The sequence below is a fragment of the Lathamus discolor genome, chromosome 5 (assembly GCF_037157495.1).
Source record: "Lathamus discolor isolate bLatDis1 chromosome 5, bLatDis1.hap1, whole genome shotgun sequence".
In the NCBI taxonomy this organism is placed as follows: Eukaryota; Metazoa; Chordata; class Aves; order Psittaciformes; family Psittacidae; genus Lathamus; species Lathamus discolor.
Window position 1 is genome coordinate 81,539,994 of NC_088888.1, and position 26,399 is coordinate 81,566,392.

The following is a 26,399-nucleotide window of genomic DNA, read 5'->3' on the forward strand; positions in this document are numbered from 1 at the left end:
TGCCAAAGTCACTTCTCTGCTAAACTTGTTCTCAGCAAGACATGAATTGTTTACTCTAACCTCATAAAGAAAATGATTTTCAGGTCCTTAACTAAATCAGGTGATGATACCAAATTATACAGGATAAAACAGATGAGGATGAACTGTGACAAACTCAATATAGCATGATAAGATGAAATGGCATGGAAAAAAGGACAAATGAAGTTCAGTGTAGTTATATTTAAAATGATGGGGGCAATAAAATCCTTATGCTTGAGATGCAGCCATAACATCTGTGAATACAATCACAGTTTCTTAAATGCAATGACTGGTAATGGTTTGAAAGGACCAACAAGTGAGATCTTGAGGCCACACTCAAAGTTAATGAGAGGGGTAAAAAGGAATTTCCATGTGATGAGGTATTAGAAAGGCACAGAGAACAAAGCGAAGAATTTCACTGTGATACAATATTCACTGAATGTTCTCTATTGTGTTTGAACACTACAATAGAAGTCAAAAACATCCAGAGGCAGCTAGTAAGGATGATCAAAGACAGAACAGTTTACATAGTAGGAGATACTAAGTAAGATGGTATTCTTCAATATGGAAGAGACAGCTGAGGAACGCATGCAAGATGCTTATTGATTCTTGACTGATACTGAAAAGTAGAACAGGAATCTTACAACAGAAGAAGTAGGGAACACCAAACTAAACTAAGAGGAAGCAGGTTCCAAGTAAACAAAAGGAAGTGGTTCTTCAAACAGAAAGATAAACGACATAATTCCGCGCCACAGGATATCACAGATGCCTAAAGTTTACATGAATTCAAGGGAAAACTTCACTCGCTAATGGTGGAGAAGTCCACTGAGGGCTACTAAATTAATTGTAAACATCTGGCTAAGATTGCAATCTCATAATTGGAGCCTGGAAGAGCACATGGGGAGAAGCACTGTAGTTGCTCACTTTGTCCTTATGCTTTCCCGTGGGCACCACTTCTGGCTGTCAGAAGCAGGATGCTGAGCGTGATGAACCTTTAATCTGACCAAATGAGTATGTGTAAGTGAATTAAACAATGATAGATGTTGGGACCTGCAAGTTGGTCATCTACATCATTAAATTAATAGACCCCAGCCGTGAAGGTCTCTTGCAGACATTTCAGTGAATCTAATTAGCATTACCCCATATAATAGCCTAGAATAGGCTAGGGACTATTCCAAACATAGCTTACTGAATTTACTCTTCTAACCTTTTGTTCAGACCGAAGCATTTGTAGCAGAATTCACAGCTGTCAAATAGAAGTGCTGTACTAATAGACAGGAGGGTTACCAACTGCTTATCTTGTAATTTTTTAGTAGTTTTAATTATAGACCTTTGAGCTTCATTACTGTCATCTATCCATGAGTAATAGCTTCTATTTTTCTAGTAAATTGCAAGCTTCCCCAGTAACTCGGGCTGTTACGTGGGCCGGTTTCACTACTGAGATTTATGGTACAGACATCAAAATATTAGAATGAGTAAATAATGACTAACTTCGACCAGCAGCTTAGAAAGGAAGGGTGATTCCTTTTCCTTTACTTCTGCTCATTTAAGAAAAAAACATATTGAAGACTGTGAAATAAAAGACTACACCTGGGGACACACTGGATGTTTATAGTCTTGTGTGTTCTGAATGGATGGAAGATAGACAGCGGAGTATTTTATCAGGTGTGATAGGATGAAGTACAAAATGCTGAACCTCCAGGAAATCTTCTTGACACTAAGATCTATTAAGAAATTTCTTCTCAAGGAAATAGAGGAAGCCCTGTTTCCTGGAATAATTCAAATTGTACTTCACAAAATAGTAAATATATACAAAGAACATCCTGCGTTTAGAAGAAAATGAAGCAGATGACAATTTTTTCTACATTTATGCTGGACAGGCCCCAGACTCCTCCTCTCTTCTCACATGTATACACAGGCAAAAACACAATCAAAACATACAAAAAGGAAAGGTAAAAGGATGAAACTGGAAATAATGAATGACTATCACTACGGTTTTACTCTCAAAGTTTCCCTTAGTCTAATACATCCAACTTTTTTATTTATATCATTTTACTGAGAAATATAAATCAAAGAATTACAGTGAAATAATAACTTTAGCAAAGATCAAGCATTTACAAGTGCAGTACATGTACTGCTACATAGCTCAACTTCAATGACATCCTGTTCAAAATCCTCTATTTCAAGTGTGAGATGGGAGGTAAATATGCTTTATAAAGGAAAGCACCTAGTCAAGGAAAACTGCAATTGAAGAGTTCCTCTACAGAGCACAGCCATCCTTGTACTCTACCACTCACAACTTTTGAGTCTTCAAAGACATCAATTAGTACTGAGATTTAGTCTACATAACAGCATACTTTACTTGCCTCTAAGTTAAAACAGAAACAGAGATTCAGCTAGGGGAATTGCCACAGTTCACATGAATGGAGCTGTGATCAGACAACCCAACAGCTGCATGGCAATTTTAATAGTAATAAAATTTTTAGATTCTCCTTTTTTGGTACTTAAATTTTGAAGACACCCTTAGATTTCATTAATGTTGGACATTTTATTTTGTAACTACCTGTATGGTAGGGTTTCAGTAATCCTAAAGTAAAACCAGTGAATGCATAACACACCCATCATCCAAACAACCACGTACAATGTAACCCAAACAAGTGTTCTACAAGAGTTTCTATAAGGAAGGCTGCATCAGCTGATAGATGACTGGATATTTAAGGAAGGGCACTGGTCACCCCTAGATATGATGTTCCAAAACTAGATTGTGTGAACATATATACACATCTTAAAAAAAGAAATCTGTCTATAACATATTCTGGTGAACAATATTGGTCCATACTGTAAATTAAATGTACATTCAAATCCCACCCCAACAACATTTAAACAAAACCTCAACCAAACAAAAATAGACTAGACTATTATAGTTTTTCGTTATTCTCCAAATTCTAAATCCACATAAACCCACAGAAATCAGAAAAATATCACGTGCATGTTCACTGTTCCTAAAATTAAAGGATAACTAAGACTGGATATGACCTCAAAAGGGGTCTCTCTAGTCCAACCTCATGCTCCAAGCAGCGTTCAGCTATGAGGTCAGGGCCAGAGCGCTTAGGGCTGGTCTTGAAAACTGCAAGGAAAAGAGGCTGCACAAACACATTGGGCAATATATTCCAGAGCTTCACTGTACTGCATCAGAAAAGTATTAACTAGGCATTGAAAAGAAACAAGGATATATGCTGAAAAAGAAACTGGCTTGCTGTTCTCTGTGCTTATCCAATTAGACAACAATGTGATACCTTGCATAATTTTGATGCTGTTAACTGAAAATGGTAAAATCATATAAAACAAATCTGACCATCTGCATTTGCACGAAGCAAGCCTTTCTTTAGGTTTTTCCCTTTTCTGTAACTTGGATAAAAACTGCAGACCGCTGGAAAGGAAAATTACTTGTACAACAATCAACAGTGTTAAAATTAAAAACCTTTTCCCAATGGCTACACAGCCTTTTCCTTCACTTTCAGCTCATTGCTTTGTACTCACTATAGACACAGCAAATATACCACTTGCTTCCTCTTTACAGCAGTGTCATGTATTTGAGGACTGTTTACTGAGTAGATACTATTTGATTTGGGTTATTTTGCGGCTCATTTTTTCTCCCCCACAGGTAGCTCCTTGCACTTGTTACTTCTGCATTGGATTCTTTATTATTTTTTTCAGGCTACATTTCTGATTTGCCAAGAACATTCTGAGTTTTAAAGCTTTCTTCTAGTTATCATCAGTCCCTCCTGACTGCCTATAATTATAAAGTATGATACTCATCCTTTCTATCCTATACCATAAAATTACAATTCTGAACAGATTACAATTAACTACAATTAGGTTGAGGATAGATCCATACGATAAAGTCTGACTTCCTGGCAGCAAATCAATGAAAACTGCTCTCAGCATATACTTTTTCAGTCATGCTATTGAAGGGTAGACCAATGTTTTTGTTGCAGCTATTAGACTATCACATAAGACAATGTCATTACATAAGTAACAAAAAAAACCAAACAAGCCAACCCACAGAATACAAACGAGAATTTAAATAATATTTACAGCAAGAGTATATTTCCCATAGAGGGAAAACTTGCATAACACCTCCACACACAGTCTGCAGCTTCTGTTACCACTACTGGATTCTGTAAGAGCAAACCAAGTTCAACCAAGACCAAAAAAAAAAGGAGGAAGGCAAAACAAGACTTCTGGATTCCTCATGGAGAACCAAGCATGACAAAGAAACCTTTAAACCGCCTAAAGAATCTCCCTTTCAGTTGCCTACATCTCTCTGGTGGCCCCAGAGTTTGCTCTGCCAAAGTAGCATGTGGTATAATAAAAGCCATGGTCAACTTGTTTGGTTTGATGAACCAAGAAGTATAAGACTGAACTGGTTTCAAGCATTCAATCCCATGGAATAATATGATCACCAAAACAAAAATATAGGATTGTTCATTTTAATGTACGTCTGCAGAGTTTGGAATGGCAAATATCCCATGTTTAGCCAGCTGTGTCTCATGCTAGGTGATATGCAAAACAGCACATGCAAATACTATCTTGTTCCTTAATATGCAATATGAGGCAGTTTTTTGTATTTGGAAAAAAATCAAATTTAGGTTCCAAGCTTTTTAATCATGTTTCTTATGCAAAAATTATTACAACTATTTTATTTTGTGACACTACATTAAAATGCAAAGGTGTTGAAACATTTTTATGCTGGAGTTTGGTAACTGGAAACTCGGCATTGTTGTTCTTTAGTAATTATTTGAATTAAGGCTAAATTGTGTAACTGCTAAAGCCCAGGCTGAGACTCCTATAGCCTAAACCACACTCCTTCCTCACAAGTCATGATGTGTAGCTTCTCATAGACTGCCCTAAATTATTCTTGAGTAATCACTGGCAAATAAAGATCCTTCCACTTGTTTATTTTCTTTTTATTTTAAGGATCGCTGAATACATTATTAATAGTTACACTGGAAATACTTTTAAATTGGTACAACTCTGCTGACTCAGCTTCCACATAACAAAAATGTGACTAGCAGTGGTTGGGTCATTTTATCTCTGTCTTAAAATAAAGGAAATCAAGCAAAGAGAGTGGCAGCAACAGCTGGAACCACGTGTCTGTGTCCAAACACAGTTTACTCATAAAACCTGGGGAAAGCACAGCACAGCTGCACAGCAATTATGACCAAAAAAAAAAAAAAAAGGGAAGAAAAAAATCTGCAAGCCCTTCAGAACTGATGAATAATGATACCACCAAGGAAATAAGATCTGTTGGTGGAGTTACAAACACTTAAGCTTAACAAGTGGGTTTTTTCAGAGGCTGAATCTTCACATTATAAATGCTTGTTGCTATGGATTCTGGTTTTTACTTCTGACACTTCTTCCTTCCTGGTTACTAGAACACTTTCTTCTAAAAAATCCCTCATAAATCTTAAAACTGCTTAAATTCTGTTAATCCGTAGCATGCTTTCTTTAAAAATACGAACACTGTAAAGCTGGCTGACACTTTTGAAGAGTGGGTGAGTGAATATATCCATATCCAAAACAGCCCTACTCACAGATATAGTGCACATTTTAAATTCAGCCACCTATTCTCCATTTTCTTCACTCAAAATATCACCAGAATAGCAGTATGTGTTGTTCTTCATCTTTATAGCACACAAAAGCAGAAATGCTTGTCTGCACCTTTTTGAGACAGTCAGCTGAAGCACAGAGAAACTTTCTCTAAACTGAGAGTCTTAATTCAGGTTGCCTAATCCAAATCAACCAAAACTAGCGAAAAAGCAGTAACCAGGCAGCAACATGGTTAGGAGCTGGAGTTTCAACATAAACTACCACCATCATTACTTTAATTCCTATTAGGTAATCAAAGAACAGGTGTTTTCCTTCCACTTGTCCCTCAACACATACTTGCCTTTGATGACCTGTGAAGACCTACTTGTCTGGAGCCACAAAAGATTAGGTTGCATTATCTAGAGCAACCCATTATTCTGTCAGCCAAGACAGCCTTCCATGGGGCCAGTTTAGTTCCCATTTTAATATACAATCTCTTGAACTATTCCTGGCCCCTTGAAAGCACCTACAATTAGGACAAGCTGCCTCAAGCTCCATTTCCTATACCCACTGGTAAAGAACAAGGAAAGGTTTTTCCTAGAATTTACATTTTATGGCTCCTGGAAGACTAAGAATATCCTTAGGGCAACACACAAGTCCATTAGGCAAAGAGACTAAACTTCAAGTCTCAGAAAGAGGTAAATGCACCTGCATTCAGCTTGGGCACTGGCAGTCAAGTCAAGTCACTGAGTCACATGCATGCAAGAAACAAACCTCATGTTAAATACTGTGTAGGCATACAGAAGTATACAAATGGAAATTAACCTTTCTAAATTAAGCCAGTTATGCTGTAGCAAATGTAAAATTTTGATATTGCAGTGAACTTATGTTCTTAGAAAAAAATGTGTAAAGCATTTACTACTTACAATCAACACAGGAAATTGTAAAAAAGTACGTTTGTAATGTACAAAAGCAGTAATTAAATACTATAAATGCCTACACATCATCTTATGATACATTTCATACTATATATATATATATATATATATATATAAACAAACATTTACTAGTTACCATAGTCCAGTGGCTATGGTTCTGTTAGGCTTCATTATTCAATCTTTTCTTAAAAAACTCAAGTATTTCTAAAAGAAGCACAGAACTCACTGAACAGCATGCATAAAAAGTCTTTGTTCTTAAGCATTTGCATAGCAAAATAAGAAGAATTTTATTCATGAAAGAGTCAAGGAACACCTTCAGAAAAAAGCTCTGCTTGCTTGGCCTTATATCAAATTGTTAAGCTGAAAAAATTGTGACATGGACAAAAGAATTTACCTTTTCTCCTTCTTCACCTTTACCACCAGGAAAGCCACGTTCACCCTGGAACAAAAAACAGTAAACTAAAAATCTCAAACCTAAACATTCTTCAAATAATTTAATTCTTTAAAATAGTTTTATTGCACTGGGTTTTTATTATGGGATTAAAACAGAAGAAATTATTTAGATACTGATTGTCGCTCATTCAAAAAGGTGTGAAACCTCTGTGAGAAACCTCTATGAAAAATAGACATGGTTTTCCACTGTTTTGTTGATTAACAGTCAAACATTTTTCCATTCAGCTTAAGTAATCTTCTTGGATTCTTCTCCTGACACTGACATTAAACTCGCTCATTACAGTCCTTCTGCTCTTCTGCAGAACCAGTTTTAATACATTTTTTTGCTATTAATAACTTCATTTTAATTTTGGAATATGACTACTCAGCTCTGAAGGTCTATAAAACCCAGAACAATTCAGAAAAAGTTACAGATACAATTTACAGAAAGCGCATTCCTTTCACTTTAAAACCCATATCTAACTACTAAAAAACCCACCCTAACAAACAAACAGACAAACAAAAAGCTAAAACCAAACAACACACAACAAAAAAACCACAGGAGTGAATTTTGAAATATTAACTCAAGCTCATCAGATTAAACTATTTGTTTGATAATTTTTCAATAAAAAGACCTGTTATAATGTTCTTTCAGCTCCAATTTGATAATTTAGCTCAGAAGAAGATCCTAATGCACAACCTTACTATGTTAACGTCTTAGTCAAATAGTCTGCAACCTGGCTATATTATAACTAGAATAACTGCTCTTCCTGATGTACCGGCCATGTTCTTGCTAAGGCAGACCAAGATGTTGTTGGCCTTCTCAACCACAAGGATACCCAGCAGGACTCCAACTCGTTTTCTGTAGAGCTGCTTTCTAGAAATGTAGAACCTAGACTGCACTGTTGCATGAGGCTATTTCCTTCAGAAATGCAGGACCTTATGTTTGCCTCTGCTTAACTTCATGAGTTCTGCCATTAGTTCATTTCTCCAGCATGTAGAGGTCCCACTGAATATCATTCTTGTCCTACCTCCCAGTGCACTGACTACTTTCCTGTATTTGCTAACATCCATGAACTTGCTGAGAATCCATCATCTAGGTAATTAATAAGACACTAAATAATACTGGCCTCAGTGTCACTCCACGAGGGATAACACTACTTACTACATAGCAGCTGGACTGTATAGCAGTTATTCCACCCTTGAGCCCAACAATCCAACTAATCTTCCACCACCTTACTGTCAATTTATCCAGTCTGTATTTTACAGATTTGACAACAATGATATGACTGGAGACTGTGTCAAAAGCCTGGCTGAAGTCAAGGTATACAATGTCCACTGATGTCCCCTAATGCACAGTCACCAGAGCAGGCAACGACATTGGTCAGGCATGATTTATTCTTGGCGATAAAAACAGAGGTGAGGCTGACTGGCCTGCAGTTCCATAGATGCTTCTTGAAGATGAATGTGATGTTTATTTGTTTCCAGTCATCCAAAACCTCCCCTAGTCATCATGATCTTTTGATAATGACAGATGGCAGACTTGCTCCCTCTGCACCCTCCAGATGCATACTGTTCGGTATCTTGCAAACGTCCAAGTAGCTTAAGTGCTCCTTAACACTCTCTACCCCTTCAGTGGGCAATGGTTCATTCTCATACACTCTGCTAGGAGATTTAAGTAACCTGGGAGGCCTGAAGGCAAATTTTGTTAGTGAAAACCAAAGCAAAAAAAGCATCAGGTACACTCAGTCTTTTCCACATCCCCCACCCTATTAAGGAGTGAGTCAACATTTTCTTCAGCCTCGTTTTTTATCTGCAGATGCAGTTAACAGAAGCCCTTAATGCTGAACTTCAAATCCCTTATTATTTGCAATTCCAGATGAATTTTTGGCTTCCTAACTCCTCTGCCACGTGCTCTGGCAATGTTTCTGTACTCCTGTTGGGCAGCTCAACCCTGCTCCCACTGTTTACTTCCTCTTTGTGTGTGATCTCAGTCAGGAGCTCCTTGTTCACCCATGCTGACCTTCTGCCATGGTCGCTCAACCCCCTTTACATCATTGTGGACTGTTCTTGGGATTTTAGGAATCTGTCCTTGAAGACCAGCCAGCTGGGTTTCTTATGCCTGCAGGACAGCCTTGATCACTCCTTGGCCTCCTCTTTGCCAGATTCAACAAACTAAGTACTTTGAAACTCTCCTCAAAGGTCTTGGTTTCTAAGCCCCTAGCTCCCTGTTGACCCTCTCTGGTTTCTCGACACCTCTCAAAGTACCAAGGGTGAAAGTCCCGTCCTGTCGTCGTCGTCGTTGTCCCCCCCGCCAAATATGACACAGCATTCCAGATGCAGCACCACCAAGCAAAGGGGGGAAGATATCTTCCCCTGACCTGCCAGCTTCAGTTTTTACTATCATTGTCCAATATGTGGTTCACTTTCTCTCCTATTGGGAAGAAAGTGAACCACTGTTAGCTCATACTTAAGCCTCATGCCCACCTCCAGGTCATTTTCAGAAATGCTGCTGCTCAACCAGTATGTTCACCGCCTGTACCTAAGTATGGGGTGATAAAGTAACTTCTCCATTTTCAGAAAGTGTCCAGATTTTTTTGCACAGATTTGAATTGAAAATAAATATTACAAATTAGAGGGAATAAGAAATACAGTCAACAGAAAGCATAGAGAAAGTAGTTTAGCTAATTTCCACTTGACAGCATTAAAATACAACAATATTAGCCACTGGTAAATTCAGAGAATCTGAATGTTGCAGAAATAAAAACGTGGATGTTGCAAAATAACACATTTACGACTGACTTTAATTCTCTGTGGCAGAATTCTCATAATAAGTTAGGAAAAACATTCCACACAAGCTTTTTCATGGACAATCACTGGTTACTCATCCTGATATTGCAGGATTGTTGATCTAATTTTCAATGTTTTAAATATGCCTGCAGTACAAGTCAATGAAATCCTGGCTTTAAACTTGTAAATTGATAGATTGTGGTAAGCATGTTGCAGAACTCAATGCTGGCTACCTCATATGCAGAAAATAAGTTCCTTCCTTCCCTCCATGCTGTATTACAGGAAGTATCTGCCCTAAATATACACAAATCAGGCCTTCGCATCAAGGTCATGCTGCAAAACACTTTCTTGAAATTTTAGTATGAACAAAATAATGTGGAGTTTTATGTGTAGTCCCTTAATTTGTGGAAGCAGCAAAACTATTTCCCCTCCAATTTTCTAAAAGGAATTAGCTGGGCAGACATATGTGACATTGAGGCTTCGTTCCAAATACTTATGGTTAAACACAGCTGCAACCAACAGAAAACAAAATCTGGCCATGAAAAGACTAAGGCAACTTGAACAAATATTACCAGTAAGGTTTATAATACAGATATCACTTTTTGCAAGTTCTGTCCTTCCTACAATATTCCACCTCTGGAAAGGAGCAAAAGATTCAAATGCAAGAGCGGAAGCAGCAGCGCCATCCCTCATCTCATTTTGCTGAGCTCACAAGACTCTCGAATTTCAAATTCTTGAATCTGCTACCTTGTGGCTGGAAAGACCTGCACAGTTCTGAGGCTTAGGCAACTGCTCTTAATGCAAAATGATGCCGATAGGCAGGTTTGTGCCACCTCAGCACACACACTTTAGAAACTGATAGTAAAGTTCCTCTGTCACATTATACAACTCACAAATTGGATATGTAATTCAAGTGCAATTTATGTAGATACTGGACAGCTGGCAAAAAGGATGTTGAGAGTGAAAATGCAGAAAATGAGACTGTTTTTGCTGTAGGTGGTGGTTTATTTATTTTTTTTACCTTGGAACCAGTAAGACCAGGTATGCCAGGAGCACCTACTAAGCCAGCTTCCCCCTGAAACAAAATGTACATAGCCATCACATTACACACCTAACTCATGAGTGAGCTAAATTAAGAGAAAAAGACATCTGGACATGCACTGTTTCTCGTTCCTTTCCTACAGAAGAGTTGTATTATCTCTAGGTTTGTTTATGTCTGTTGACTTGTATTTGGTTAAAATACATTTCACTTTCAAAATATTATGTAATTAACAATTACAGATTATTTAATTACGCAGCAGCTGTAGATTGCTTCAGTTTGGATCCCATGAGAATCTTTCTTAAGTTTTATTTCAGGCCCTGATTCAGAAAAAAATATTTCAGAGGACTCTTACATACTACTTGAGTACCTAAAATCCCAACAAGGGTGCCACATCTTCCAGTCTCTCCCTAAATGTTATTAGGTACTTGAGACCACAAGGATCCATGCTTAAATTGCCAGGTCCCACAGGGAATTGTACATACTAAGCTGATTGCTGATTTTTAGGCTCTGCTCGAAGCAGAGTTTTGTATCTTTCCCCAGCCTCTTGGGCAGGAGGAAATGCAAATCTTGATCCTAAGCAGTAAGGCAGACAAAAATTTGTTTGTCCTATTTCCTAAGTGCATGTTCTGTGTATGTTGTTAAATTACCACCTCCTCTACCCCAAGAGCAAAATAAGTCAGCTATACAATTGACTTAGTCATTCCCTGACCCACAAATTACTTTCTCCTTGCATTGCCCATGAAAATTAATCTGATTTGGGTTTGTAAATTCCATTCAAGAAACCAGATACTTAAAAGTTTTTCTCAACAACTAAGCATAAGTGAAAACAAGCCCTTGTTAATAAAAAAAGTTTTTAAAGGTAATTATCCAAGCTGAGTAACATGGTAAACTTCACGTTCAATATCTGAATAAGGACAAGTTGAGCAAAAGAGAAAAATACAAACCAATAGATAAAAAGATATAGTTAATAGAGAACAGATATAGTTAAAAACCTAGTATTATCTTGTTTAAATTAAAATATAAAATATTGCAGCAGTTTCCTTTTCCATTCCTTCTTAGCAAAGCATGTTAAACAGTTACAGACCTAGAGAGAACTAGGCTGTGCCACTGAAAACTAAGAAGAACCACCCTCTATCTACATGAAATATGCCACAGTGAAGTACATTAATTTTGTTCTCAATAAATCTAAAGTTACTGAGCTAAGTTCTAATAGAATTCACCCTTGTTCACATTACTTCAAGTGGGAGCTTAGAAGACTTATTAAAATCAAATGCTTTCTCCATTCAATTCATGGGTGTTAATTCCTAGACAGAAGTTTGCCCTCGTAACTCACACACTATCCAATTCAGTTATCTAGCCAAGCCGGGATTCAGGCATAAAAGAAAGTTCTGAAAGTTCACTTGTTTGATTCCAAGCCAAGCAGAAGACGAATGCCTCCCAGACACAAAAAATGAACAAAGGAAAAACTCCAATCTCTCTTAACAAGAGAAAGAGACAATAAAAGAACAATTACTCATCAAAATGATACAAGTAATTAAGCAAATAAATACAAAGCACTGATGATCTACAACAATTAAAATACAGCTTAAAATAGCTTGTTAAAATGGAATTTTTCTAACTCCACTCATGATAGAGTTTCCAACATCTTCATTCCAGCTCCCCTCTGTAAAAATAGATGCTAGCATGCTGGGGAAAAAATCTAATTAATCATTACAAAGAATCCTTAGCCCTTCATTTTCTCTGGATTTACAGCATGAATTCAGAAAAATTTTTCATCATTAATATTTACCCAATAATATTTCATCTTCCCTGCTATATTGGAGTACCCTAAACTAGAAAAAAAACCCCACATTCACTGTTGTGGTTTAGTTGTTGGGGTTTTTTTTTGTGTAGACAAGCCATAGGTATTTTGCCACGCACTGTTTAATCAGTGATATACAAATGCTTATCCCTTCAACACAATGCAAAAATAACCTCCTAGATCAATACCGATTCTTATAAAATCTAAATTGATTGATATTGTGGTTGCTTTAACTATTCTGGAAATTAGCCGTGTATTTATAATCACACTTTTTAATATATTTATCATTTATTGATTATGCAGTTTGTAATTACAATGCAACACTATAAAATTAGAGATTTGGTTTATACCTAAGGGTTTTTAAGTTAGAGTAAGACACTGTGTATCTGTGTACTTAGAAACTTTCTTTGAATGCATTTACATTCATTTTTAACACCCTGATTTCCACATTTAGGTATTTTTAGCCCCCTAAACAAGAGACTTCCAGATGTAAAAAAAAGAGGCTATGTTGACATACAAATATGTGACCTTTATTAGGTGCCCTGGGCACTTGCACTGCCAAACAGTAGGGTGCCAAAAATTAATTAGGCAGCACATTATCTAATCCCAAAAAGAAAAAAAAGAGAAATTTGTTATCAATAACTGGGAACGTGCTTTGGTATTTGGAACATTTTAGGCACTAATATGATTTATATTGGCCAACATGCCAGAACTTCATGATATTCTCTTCAAGGCTGGGAAAGAGAAATCATTTCTGTAAAATACTTTATGCATTTTGCAGACACGATTTTGCAAAAGTAAACCAAAACAAATAAAATAAACAAACAAAAAAAACCCACCCGAAAACCAGCAAGAAACAGTCAGATGCTTCTGCAACCTCAAGATGAAGATCAGACATTTTCCTCTTTATTTTTAAATTTACTAGAGCACGCCCAGGAGCTTGATTTACAGAATAGTCTTGGTACTCCAGCGTTACTAGGAAGGAAACTTGTCTCAGTGGAAGTAAAATCAGCATGGTCAAACATTGCTTACTGTTTTGATAATTTATGGATATGTGCCTTCCATTAGCCTGAGTATGCCAGACCCTTGGAATAATCTAATAGGCCGGTATTTTAAAACGAGGGCAACTATTTTTAGCATTGCAGAAATGGAGTGTAATGTTCAAGAATGTACTGTCAGAGGGCTCGAGCAGCATCCCCCCTGTGAAGCACATACCAAGCCAGTCCAGAGCCACCAGCAAGGGCACAGCTTTGTTGTTAACAAATAAAACTCCCACACCAATTACACTCCATTATGTGACACCTTCCTTAGCCTACTGGAATATTTCCTTATTTCTTTAATCAGGCTCCTGTAAAAGGTTAGGATCACCTGATAGAATATTAATGACATAAAAATATATTCAGCTGATATTTGCCAAGACTTGCCCCATGAATCTCCTGGATTAGTCATGAGTTTCTGCTAACATGACATTTTGGGTCCTAATTACCCTTTCAATCCTACTTGGTTACTGCTGAATTACCAGTACACTTGCTGAGTACTTGCTTAGTGCTATCCTTGATCCACGTGAGGAAGCATAAAATCCTCTCTTTAAATAACCTGATGAAGGGCTTGTGACAGGTATATTGTTTCCTTTGCTCTGTCCTGCTTCAAAAGGACAAGCAGCCCCAGCAGAGCAGGTACATCATGGTTTGGCCAAAGGGCTGAGAGATGGTCAGAGGACCCTTGTGTCCTTGTGATCAGGGCCCCTGTGGCTTTTTTTGCACAGTTGCTCGAGAGAAAGGCCAATAAGAAAGCCCTACAGTACTCAATTGCACCTCATAATATAATCTGAGGTCAGGAGGTATCAATTTTTCCTCATTCCCAAACCTTCTTGATACCCACCTTCAGGACAAGGCTGACCAGCCTATCTGTTCAGGCAATAGATGTTAATGCATTCCGAATTAAACACTTGAAAATGTAGGTTTTGGTGCTTTGCTTGCAAACTAATGAATCAGCAGCCAGACACACCTCAGAGCTTCAAAGAACATGGCCACAGGGCTCCTTACTCCAGACTGCACACTCTTTAGTTGGCATTGTTTCCTTTTGTACATGTATTAGCATGTCTTAAAAAGCAGGCAATTTGCACAATTTCTATACTCAAATACATAGAGCACACATTTCACAAATGAAGCACATAAGACAAAATTTTGTGTCTATTTTTTGCTCTCACAAATTATTTAGACATGAATGAGAACTCAGAGAAGTTGTTCTGAAAAAACTAGGATGAAAAGATCACTCCATTTGTTTTCATGCATAACTACAGGCTGTAGGCTGGCATACTGCCTTTTTTTATTTTTGTTTTGAAATCTGACAATGAACTGACTGAAGCCTTTAAGATAGATGCTGAGGAGCTGTTTTTATACCCTCAAGAAAAATATGAGCAGAAGAGCCTCTACTGTCAGTAGGTGTACTTTCTGCATTTGGCAAAACACAAGTGGAATTCACTGCTATCACATGTCTTTGAAGAAGTGACAACTGCTGCCTTCTTGACCACCTTCATCAAGAATCATTAAATTGTTTAGGTTGAAAAAGACCTTTAAGATCATCAAGTCCAACCATTAACATAGCACTGCCAAGTCAGCCACTAAACCATGTCCTTAAGTGCTATGTCTACATGTCTTAAATACCTCTAGGGATGGTGACTCAATGACTTCCCTGGGCAGCCTGTTCCAACGTTCGACAACCCTTTCTATGAAGTACTTTTTCCTTCCCTGGAAAAATTTAAACCTCCTTTGGCACAATTTGAGACTGTTTCCTCTTGACCTATTACTTCTTACTTGGGAGAAGAGACTGCCACCCACTTCTCTACAACCTTTCAGGTAGCTGTAGAGAGTGAAAGGTCTCCCCTAAGCCTCCTTTCTTCAGCCTGAACAAACCCACTCCCCCCAGCTCTAAACTTGTGCTCTCAAACCTTCACCAGCTTTGTTGCTTTTCTTTGGACACACTCCAGTACTTCAATGTCTCTCTTGTAGTGAGGGAGGAAAAACTGAACACAGGATTAGAGGTACAGCCTCACCAGTGCTGAGTAAGGGAATGATCACTTCCCTAGTTGTGTCACCTGAAGCAACACAGTAGAAAAAGTTTTGAAGTGAGGCTATACTCATGGACAGCTAATTGATTTTTGTAACTGTCTTTTCTCCCTTACAGTAGGTCAGTCAAAAGAAATTGCCTGACACACCATCTATTGATTTATTGTTAACCCAGCCATAACATGGCATTAAAGCAAATCTAAACTTATTAAAGTTTCAGCAGAAGTGGAAATTAATCTAATTTGCCTTGCTAAAATAATATTTGAAATGCAATAATGTTAAATATAAATTAAAGCACATTATCCAATATTAATGAAATGCCAAGGTCTTTTCAAAATAACAAAATTTGTTATGACTACTATATTCACCACAATAATTGGAGCACCAAGCCTATATTAGGAAGGTAAACAGCATTGACCTCTTAGATGTCAGCGGCTATTCCTTAATGCGGCAATTATCATCATCATGCCTTTCTAGAACCTGAAAATTCAGGAGGCAGATTCTCAGGTAGAACAAATGCTGTTTTACACTAACAAAGATCTGTCCCACAGACCATTAAATACAAAAAAAAAAAACAACCCCAAACAAAATCAAAGAAAGAAAGAAAAAACACTAGCAAAAGCAAGGATTTAATGTGAATCAAAAATAAACAGAACCCATATTGACTGGAATTTCTAATCTAGGAACTCACAGGAGTACTGTTTCTGAAATACCATGTTGTTGGTGTGCTTCTCTAACTGCAAACCTCCTATCAACTACTGATAAATAAAGCAGTTCACAATACAATTTCCACCTGGAAGTTTAAGACTTTCCCAAGAAATGTATCTCCTCACTTAAAAAACAATGCCTTTTGACATTTGACACATTTTGAAGGCGGGCTAGTATTTGGATGAAGTGGATATATACCAGCTATGTTACTAGGACTCCAACAGACAGCGCCTGACCTGTGAGTCTGGGGTCAGTGGGTCCACTGTTAGCACAGCAGGCCTAGGATCTGACCCCTAAAGGTAAATCTCCAGGTGTACACCATTACTATAAATTCTGAGCAGCTTTTTGAAGAACAGTGAGTTGTAGAGTTGTAACTTTTCCTTTCAGGCCCTTTTCTTAACCTCTTTGAGGGTCATTAGCCTATTCCATATACCACATCTGGGATGTCTGACCCGGAAAGCAAGCTAGTCCACTATTCAAGGGACACAGAATCACTGTGTGAGTTTCTAATCATCCTTTCACTAAAACTCAGTTTATTTAGAGAATCAACACTACTCTTGACAGCCTTTTCTCTGGCTTCATTCCTTCCTCATTCTTCTGATGTTCAGCAGCAGAAGTACTGCCGGTACACCATATTCTAGGGGCTGGTATTCTGGCTGTTTCACAGCACTGGCATTATCACCCTGCCACTGCAAAGAGCCACACATTTTTGTTAACAGTTCCTGTAGTCTCACCTTCTTCCACCTCAGGGATTTTTACCAGGAAGGAAAAATGCTCAGGTAAAAGAATGAAGAAACGGGACGGGAAGGTGAAGAGTTAGCAAACTGGACATAGTCACTGTTACGTTAAACATCCCACTAGCTAAAGCTCTCAGAATTCACATTAATCAAGGATGATTTATAAGAGTATCCTGATACTCTATTTCCACAGCTGGTTTTGCCAGCAGTTGCTTTCATGGCACTAACAAATGCCACAAAGATTATTAATTTCTTCCACTCCCAGTTATTAAACAAAAACAACTCCCCCCAACTGTAATTAAATAAATAGGCCACAGTTGAGACAGTCTCTCTCCAATTATGCAGTGTGCTGTTATGTAGTTTACAGAAAAACCAATAAGGAATAGCATTGTACATTACTTATTCTCATCTGTTTAGTAGTTCCCCACCTTCACTCTTCCCTCACGGCCTTGGGTGCATTTTAGTCAATACTGTATGACCTCTGGGTAGTGAATCTCTTTTACTCCAGGCTTGTGTGCGCTATACTGTACAAGAAAGTCCTTCTCACATTATGGGAAGAACAGAGAGTGTAACAGCTATATGCCAGAAATCTGTCATTAACCTTCCATGCATGCTCTTTAAGGGAATTTTCATTCTTATGAGTGGACAGCTAAATAAATATTTCTTGAGATCTTACTGTCAACAGCTATAAATAAAAATGTTTTGCCTCTTCCATTTGTAAAGGTAGCAGATTACAACTATTAAATAATTCAACTATGGATTAATTTCTCCTATTTTATATCTTTCTTATTACAAACTAAAATTTTCCCCTTCATTTACAGGGGAAAATCAGAACTGCCATTCACAATGTAAGGGAAGCACAGTGAAAGGGGTGTTAATTCTGCAGAAAAAGCATCAGCTGACTGGCTTCCTAGTATCTGTAACAGAGAAATCTGGCTGGCGTGAGGTACTTGTTAAATACAAATCAAACACCTGTCAACCAGCTGGGCCCCGTGTGTCACTGCTGAGCCATCTGCAGAAACACACCCCGCGCCAGTTGCTTTACTTAGCGTGGCCTGGGAACAAGAATCCATTAGACAGAAAGTCAACAGTGGAATTAACAGCACTTTTTCTTTTAGTGCCCTTCCACTTACTTGTTTGACTTCTTGCGTTTCTATTTTTGGGAGACTCATGCCAGAGTAACAGTGCTGACTGCTGGTTAGACAAGACTTGGCCCAGCCTCAGCGTGTCACACTGATTTAATCGATTCAGACTTGAAACATACAGTACGGACCTTAGGTGTTGATAAATACTGGATAGCAGAGGGAATCGGAAAAAAAAAAAACCAAACAAGAAACCAAACACAATATTCTGTCTTGCAATACCTACGAAAAATCCCACGATGTGAACAAAAAGCAGTTTTTATGTCCAACAACTTGGTATCTATGAGTTAAAAAAAAAAACTATTTGCATGGAATTCAGAGTATAAACCCTACCTTATAATTTTAAAAGTCTTTCTGGGAAGCATATTCATTGACATCAAAAACACCCATCTGAGTTGGAGTTATTTAAATAATTGTATGCATAATACATCTCATGTACCAACAAAAAGGCAAAGGACAGTTAAAAGTTAATAGGTCTTGAGCCACAGCAGCCAACAGCATAATCTATAACCTCTGTATAATTTGTACTACATATAATTTTCTACCGCATGAAACCGATTCTTTTTTAACTCTCATGCACTACTTGTAATAAAAGCTGTTAGTCAAGGAGAAAATACTGTTATATATAAACTAAATGAAGTACAGTAACAAAGGTATCCAAAATTATCCTAATATAGATTAATGATTAATCAGATCCAAAATCTAGTATTTGAAGTCTAATATCTTAATTCTTCAAAAGATGACAAGCAAAACTAAGCAAAACTAAGCAAAACATGTCAGACAAGCTGTACAGTGCTACAGTACAGCAAGAAAGTTCCTTCCTCCCCAGTTAGCCATCTCCTGCAACACACCCCTATCAACTTTTACAACACTAAGTCTTGCTATAACGGATATTTTTCTTAAAGCCATACTTTCTGATGAGATGTGAAAAGCTCAGAATATTATTTTAAACCAAACAGTCTCTAGCCCTCACTTTCTAGCCCTGAAGGAGGGAAAAATAAAATCTATATGCCACAGAAATCTCACAGAAAGAACCCAGTAAATATAATTTACGAACAATTGAAGAAGAATCCTCCAGCCTGCCCCCGCCCTTTCAAAATTGTAAGGTCCTGACTGAGGCTTCTGAAACGCAGTTAAGAATCCCAGAGCCAGGCAGGCTCACAGCTAGAGTATTCATGAATCTCTGATTAAGGAACAAAGAGCTGCATTTAACGACACCATTATTTAACAACTGCATTATTTCTCACTTCCACGTTACATAACATGCTAACAAAAGCCTGTCCTGCATGGCACCGTGCCACCCTCGGTTTTGCTCCCAGCAGCCCAGACCCCTAATAAAATGGATGGTGACCTCTGGTTTCTTTGGCCACACCTCACATCACAATAGCGGCTGCTGCATGCTGGGGCCCCGTGACCGGCCAAGTTCTGGTGGTTATTGCAATTTCGTTGCAAATACCAAAGGGTATAACCTTCCACCCCCACCCTTATCTCACCAGTGTCACTTGCCTGAAGTAGCCCATGGCTTTGATGCCGAGCAATACAAGCATTAGCATCTGCTTCCTAAAACACATTTGCACTTCTGTTCTACTGAGATGTACTAATCTGATTTTGAGCAAACCACAAGAGGACAGAAGACAATGCCACGGCTTTCCTCAAATGGGCTAGCTGACTGAAGCATAATTTCGCCCTCCCCTCAAAAAGCAACAAATCTTTAACTAAAAATGAGGTCTCTGCTCACCAACAGCACCCAGTCTACAGTAGTCACTAATACACCATTCCTTCCAGAATGGAAATAACACCCATGCAGGGTCACTGCATACAAGGTAATTTGATGCCATGGAGCTTTCTATCGAGAACCAAACTGTACTGCTGTCGTTTAGCTTTAGGAATTGAAAAACTAGGGAGCTCAACAGTTCCTGGAGTTATGAACTGCAAAAATCACCTAATAAGGCAAAAATAAGTCAGCACAGCAGACAGCTCTCTGGAATCAAATTTATGATCAAAGGCTATTCAAAACACTTCCTTCTAACGCTAAGGAGAGAGCAAGAGCAAGCAAGAACTATACATGCTAAAGCTATGAAACAAGTTTTGGAAAACGTAATGCTCTAAAGTGTATTTGCCCAGTAAGATTTTTAGAAAATACATATATTTATCAGACAGCTATTGAGAGCTACTGCTTTCATATTCATCCATCTCTTAAAATCAGGTATGTCTTAATTGTACACAAAGATATCACTGAAAACACAGAATACAAAACTCATACCAAATCTGTTGCAGTACAGACGGTGTCCAACTGCCTGATTTCCAACAGCCAGCAATTCTTAAACTCAAGGCTTTAAACTTATTGGTAATAAAATTTCTAATTGGAAAAGCAGTCTTTATTTTTTGAGGCTAATCTATGTACTTTTTACCCACAAAACCCTAGTTTTTAGATATCTGCACCAAATTTCCTATTAAAATGCTCTTTTGGCTTTACAACTCACAAGTCTACTTTGAAAAGCTGTTAAATAACTTTTCCTGTGTTAGTGATTATACTCTTTTTATCTCTTTTGGAGACTCCAGAGTAAAGCAGTACAAGGATTTTTCAAAAGCTGCATAACTTCTAAAATTTACGTCCATACTTGACCTAAAAATACTGAAATACAACTGATTAGCAATGACAGGAGCTCAGAAATTGGGTGGCACTGAACAAAAGAGAGACAAACTGAGTAAGATGGCTTAAAGCAGTACCTATCCAGTGCTCCACATGCATTTTTGGAAGCTTTCTCAGAGATACCGATGAGCTACTTCAGAAATATCCTGACCTCTGTCAAGGATCTGTACAGCACATGAAATATGAAGGCACTGTGTCCAGAGATTTTTCAAGACAGCTGCAAGGAAAAGACTGCATTACTATAACCTCACCACCGATGGCTCCTCAGATTTGTATATTTGCATGAGTGATTGGTGCTCCAGGAGTTCATGTTGAACTGGCATAAAAGGCCATATATCATTTCTTCTTCTGAAAAGTCAGATATGCTTTGGAAAACTCTAGACAGAGTTTCCATGGTCTAGCTGGAGCTATGGGGAAAGCAGGTCAATGGTCACAAGGATCTTCATGATGACACAATTTGATTTGGATTTACATTTTGCAAGTTTCCAGTTGTGGATTTTATGACATAGCTGGCCCTGAAGACCTGACCCCACAGTATGGAGGTGGGTTTTGAAAGCATCTCTGAAAGGAATTTGAAGTCACACGCTATATTAGCATGCTATTTTTTTCCCCCCAACTTTTAACTTAATGTATATATATTTAAATCATATTGGAAATCAAATGGACATTTCTAAGCCATGCTTCATACTAAGCTTCTGAATTCAACTTCTTCTCTAAAAAAAAACAAAAAACCCAAGCAAACCCAAAACCTTACAATGTAGCAGTTTTCAAACTCATGTTCTCAGGTACCACTAAGGGAAAGGGGAGCACTTCCCACCAGGCAGCGCAAAGTAGGCTGTTTAGGAAGCGTTAACATGCCTCTTTGGTGTGGCACACATACCACAAATGGTATTTATATCTTGTTTTGGAAACCCTTTCACTAATTATTTTTTTACCTGTACCAGGTACAAAGAGAACCCTCCTAATTACAAAAGGGTAACAGAATTTAACAAGAATAAAAGTATCAGTGCTGGGTTTCAGAGTCACTTAAAATTGAACACAGAACACTGATAGTGGATTTGAGAAAACTGAACTTACAGATAACTATCTCACAAAGTTAAATGAGAAAAACACCATCATAAGCAACACAATATATTCTAGTCCTGCTACCTTCTGGCTTACAAAATGTATGAGTTTATGCACACTTTGTTGGGTCCTTGCCACAAACCCTAGAATGGTTTGGTTTGGAAGGGACCTTAAAGTTCACCTAACTCCAAACCACCTGCTCCAGGCAGAAACACCTTCCACTAGACCAGGTTGCTCAAAGCCCTGTCCAGCTTGGCCTTGAACATTTCCAGGGATGGGGCAGCCACAACTTCTCTGAGCCAGCTGGTTCAGTGCCTCACCACGCCCACAGGAAAGAATTTCTTCTCAGTATCTGAACTAAATCTAGCCTCTTCTAGTTTAAAACCTTCAAACCTTGTCCTGTCAGTACATGCTCTTGCAAAAGTCCCTCTCCAAATTTCTTGTAGGGTCCTTTTAGGTACTGGAAGGCTGCTATAAGGTCTCCCCAGGGCCTTCTCCAGGCTGAATAACCCCAAAGTACATGCAAGCGAACAAAAGGAACAATCCTTTTATAGATATAATCCTTTACAGATACCTCCTGTATCTTCATGTAAACTCAATTCATGACTCCCAAAGTACAAATTACACTCATACAGTTGATAGAGCTCCTGAAAATGTACACTCAGGGCTTTTTTCTCCCTCTAGTCTGACTTTGAATATAAACCTAAGTTTGCAGTGATGAACATTGTTTTTATTCATATAAGCATTTCTTTCTCCTTTCAGTCTGTCTAAACTGTTTATTTTATTAATACACTGCAGGAGCACCCATACAGTGCAGTAGCAAATGCACAGCATACTGAATATTTCCCTGCCTCTTCAGGCCTACTGTGCAAAACCAGCTATTTTAAAAAGCTTACTTGATATATTTACTACTTTAGGCTGTCTGATCATAACCTAGATTGTGAAAAATTAGGCAAGAAGCTACAACAGTAAAGCTAAGTTATTTGAAAGTCACATATTAAAAGTTAATGGCGTCACAAGTATTTCACAAAATGTCATTTAAGAAACATAGACGCATTATTTCTGTCACTATGAACTGTATACAACGAACCATCAGAAAGCAATCACTGTGGAGGTCTGGATAAAGGGGAACGCACAAAACCAGTTTAGTTTGGTAAGTCTTCTGAATTTTCTGAATTACATTTCTGGCTAAATTGGTTTTATTTTTCAGAATGTAGTGACCGAAGAAGAAGTATTTTCATAATAGGAAAATATAGCCAAATATGGGCTGACCAAGAACAGAGCCAATTACTCACCTTCAGCAGCTTGAGTCCTTTGAAACTTGCTGCCGTCCACACATTCTCAGAAGCTTAAGAGCTTTTCAGCTAGCAGGACCCATATAACACCCATGAGCCATAACTCAGCAAGAGGCTTAGTACTTTGTATTAAAATACATGCCATGGTGGCACCCTGTCTCTCAGAACCAGGAACTCTCCCACTAAACTTTTTAAGTACACAGAGTTCATCCACCGCCTAAAATGGGATATGTCAAAACAATTGAGTGGTGCATCTTGACTGCCAAGGCATCACAGACCAGCAAAAAAAACACCTCACCCAACCCCAAAGAGGACTACAACACCTAGCATCCATGGCATAAACAAACTTTTAATTTGGAGCTTCATTGCCATGGCATTATAGACCCAGGAACAAAGTGAAGGAAAGGATTTGAGATATTCAAGTGTCAGCTGAGTGACACAAGAAGTGCAGGTAACAGAACTAATCAAGTCTACAGAAACAGGCCTTCTAATAACCAAGCTGATCTCATTCTAAGGTAAACTTCTAAAATAGGTCAAATGAACTGATATTGTTGCTTACTCATAACAACCTAAGTAAGATCTGCCATGTATTTATTCTCCCAGCCTTTCCCCAAGGAAATAAGTGTCAACAATGAAATATTGCAGTGGACAGGTTTTGGGTGGATCAGAAAGAATGCCTCTGCTCTCTGAAGCCTCAAACTGCATCTACATAACAAATAATTGTATTGTTTGTTTTTTCTTTTTCCTGTTTCTAACTAGTGACTCAGGGGCAGATCTGCACAAAGCTCAGAGAAATACAGTGCAGAAAAAACATAAAAATAGCCATATCAGTCAAATATAACATCTCCAACAAACGATAATGCATACTGAAGGGTTTAAGAGGATAAACAAACATCAGTGGCTCCGGAGAATGCTCTCCCAACATAGCACAGTCTGTACCTCAACTTCCTGAAAAGTAGGCTACGCCTGTGTATATAACAGTGCTTGAAGCATTTTTACTCTTTTGCTTTATTCAGTTGTCACAGAATCTATGTACATCGTTAGCATCCACAACCTCCCAGAAAAAGGAGCACAAAAATAACAGACGCACAAAAGTTTACACACCTCTTGATGCATCAACTGAGAGGCAGAACATGTTAACACCATTCACAACACAAGGAAAACAAAGCGACTCTACCTCCAGAAAGGAGCTAGTAATTCCACACAACACTGTACTAGTCTGCACAGACATGACAACTCTGGCTAGCAGAAGCTGGGTGGCTGGATCTCAGTTTCTTCTTCTAGCTATGCTTATCCAAAATATTTTGCCTATTTTTCTTTTTTTTTTTTCTTCTTCTAAGCAGCTTTTGGGTTTGCCAGTTTCAGATTCCACAGTAGTTTATTTTAAATTTGCAACAATGGCATGGCTTTTATGTAGTCTGAATTAAAAGAATTACGATCTTCAGGAAAAGTACAGTGCCTTGATATTAAATATGATCTGATTGTTGAGCCTTACATAAACTAACAGAAGCTTTGGGATTTGGTCTGACAGTGAATCTGCAAGGCGCTAAGCGAAAAACCCCAAACAGTATTAACCATGGAAACTGTAATAATAACTTGCACTGGAAAAGCAATTTAGCTTAGTAACTTTAAAGAATGGTAACATCAGAGAAGGAGCTACAGAAAGAGCCAAGGAAAACCAAAGCTTCATTTTAGATCAATGTCATTCAATTTACAATGTTTTACAATAACTCCTTCCACTAATTCACATCTGGGAGCACAATAAAGTAAAAGCTGTCTGGCTGGATCAAGTCAACGGTTTCTCTAGTCAAGTATATGACTACAGTTGTAGCAACAACAGATGCCTACAGAAAAGTATAACCACAGGGTAACCATAAAGACTTCTCCAGTGGGTTTCCCAGACTTCAGTGTCTTGGAGCTCAAGAACTTTCGGACTAGCAGCAGTGTCTGTCTGACACATTCCACGGGTTTTTCTTCTATCAACTTTCTAAAAAATTTTCAGACTGATCAAACCCTCTGGCAGAGTGTTCAAACTGTAGTCATATAATACGAAGAACGAACCCTTTCTAACCTTTATGAACTTGCTAACAGACAGGTTTGATGCCCCAGTTCGCACACTGAAAAGGAGAGTAAAATAAATAAATAGATTCCTATTAGTCTTTTCTGTTCCGTTCATGATTGTACAGAGCACAGAACAGGACATATTTCATGTCAGTTGTGCCTTTCCCAAGTCAAAGTCCACCTTAACTGGAAGATGCCCAATGCTCTTTGTCACACTTGGCACCTCCTCTGGATCTTTTCTAGCAGCATTGATCCCCTAGAGGTGTGGGAACCAGAACTCTATACATCATTCAAGATGCAGCCCAATATGGTTTCATTATATGGCATTAAGATGCTTTTGCTTTGTTCCCTGTTCTCTTTCTAGTCATTCCTAAATTCCATTTATTTGACTAGCACTTAACAGTGAACATAGATTTTCATTGATCTGTAATTCCAAGTAATAGCTAGTCCCATCTGACATGAAATATGTAAAGTTTGCTTTGTTTTTCTTCTTCATCTGCTCTTTAGTATTACTTTCTCCGAGTTTTACATACTACTCTATGATTCAGTCCCTCTACATTGTGGAGTCCTTTGGACATCTTTGCAGCCTGCTCTCAACTTTTATTTTAACTCAACTCTCTGGTAATATTATACATCTAACTCCTATTTTAACAAAACACAATTTGAGAAGGAAATACTGAGTAAAAGTTTCATATCTTGTTAATTACAGATTTTAAATGTGACAGTTGAAGTGAAACTCTACTTCTTTCAGTATTTAGAAATCTGGGTAACTACAAAATAAACTAAACCCTCACACCGTTACTAAAATGTTGCATATACATGAAAGCAGCATGTCAACCAATAAAGTGCAATACTGAAATGCAGAGCCTCTCACAGCAACAGCTGTTTTTAAAAGGCATACTTGTTTATGGCACTGAAAGAGCAGAAACTTGAAGTACACAGTGAAAAAGAACCAGAACTGAGGGTTGAGGACTAAAATCCTGACAGTAAAAAACCTGAATAAATAAATGAATAAATAAATAAATTAGTGATGAGCACTAACACAGGCATCTGGAGA

At 38.0% G+C, this 26,399-nt stretch overlaps 1 protein-coding gene across 2 annotated transcripts in view; it reads right to left on the reverse strand.

The window, feature by feature from the left end:
* COL19A1 (collagen type XIX alpha 1 chain) overlaps positions 1 to 26,399 on the reverse strand; it is a 181,385-nt gene that overhangs the window by 112,488 nt on the left and 42,498 nt on the right. For both annotated transcript variants that reach the window (XM_065681451.1, XM_065681452.1), the window contains exons 11-12: positions 10,792 to 10,845; positions 6,943 to 6,987 (exon numbers count right to left, since the gene is read on the reverse strand). In XM_065681451.1, coding sequence (XP_065537523.1) covers positions 6,943 to 6,987; positions 10,792 to 10,845 — 99 coding nt within the window. The remainder of the gene's footprint in view (positions 1 to 6,942; positions 6,988 to 10,791; positions 10,846 to 26,399) is intronic.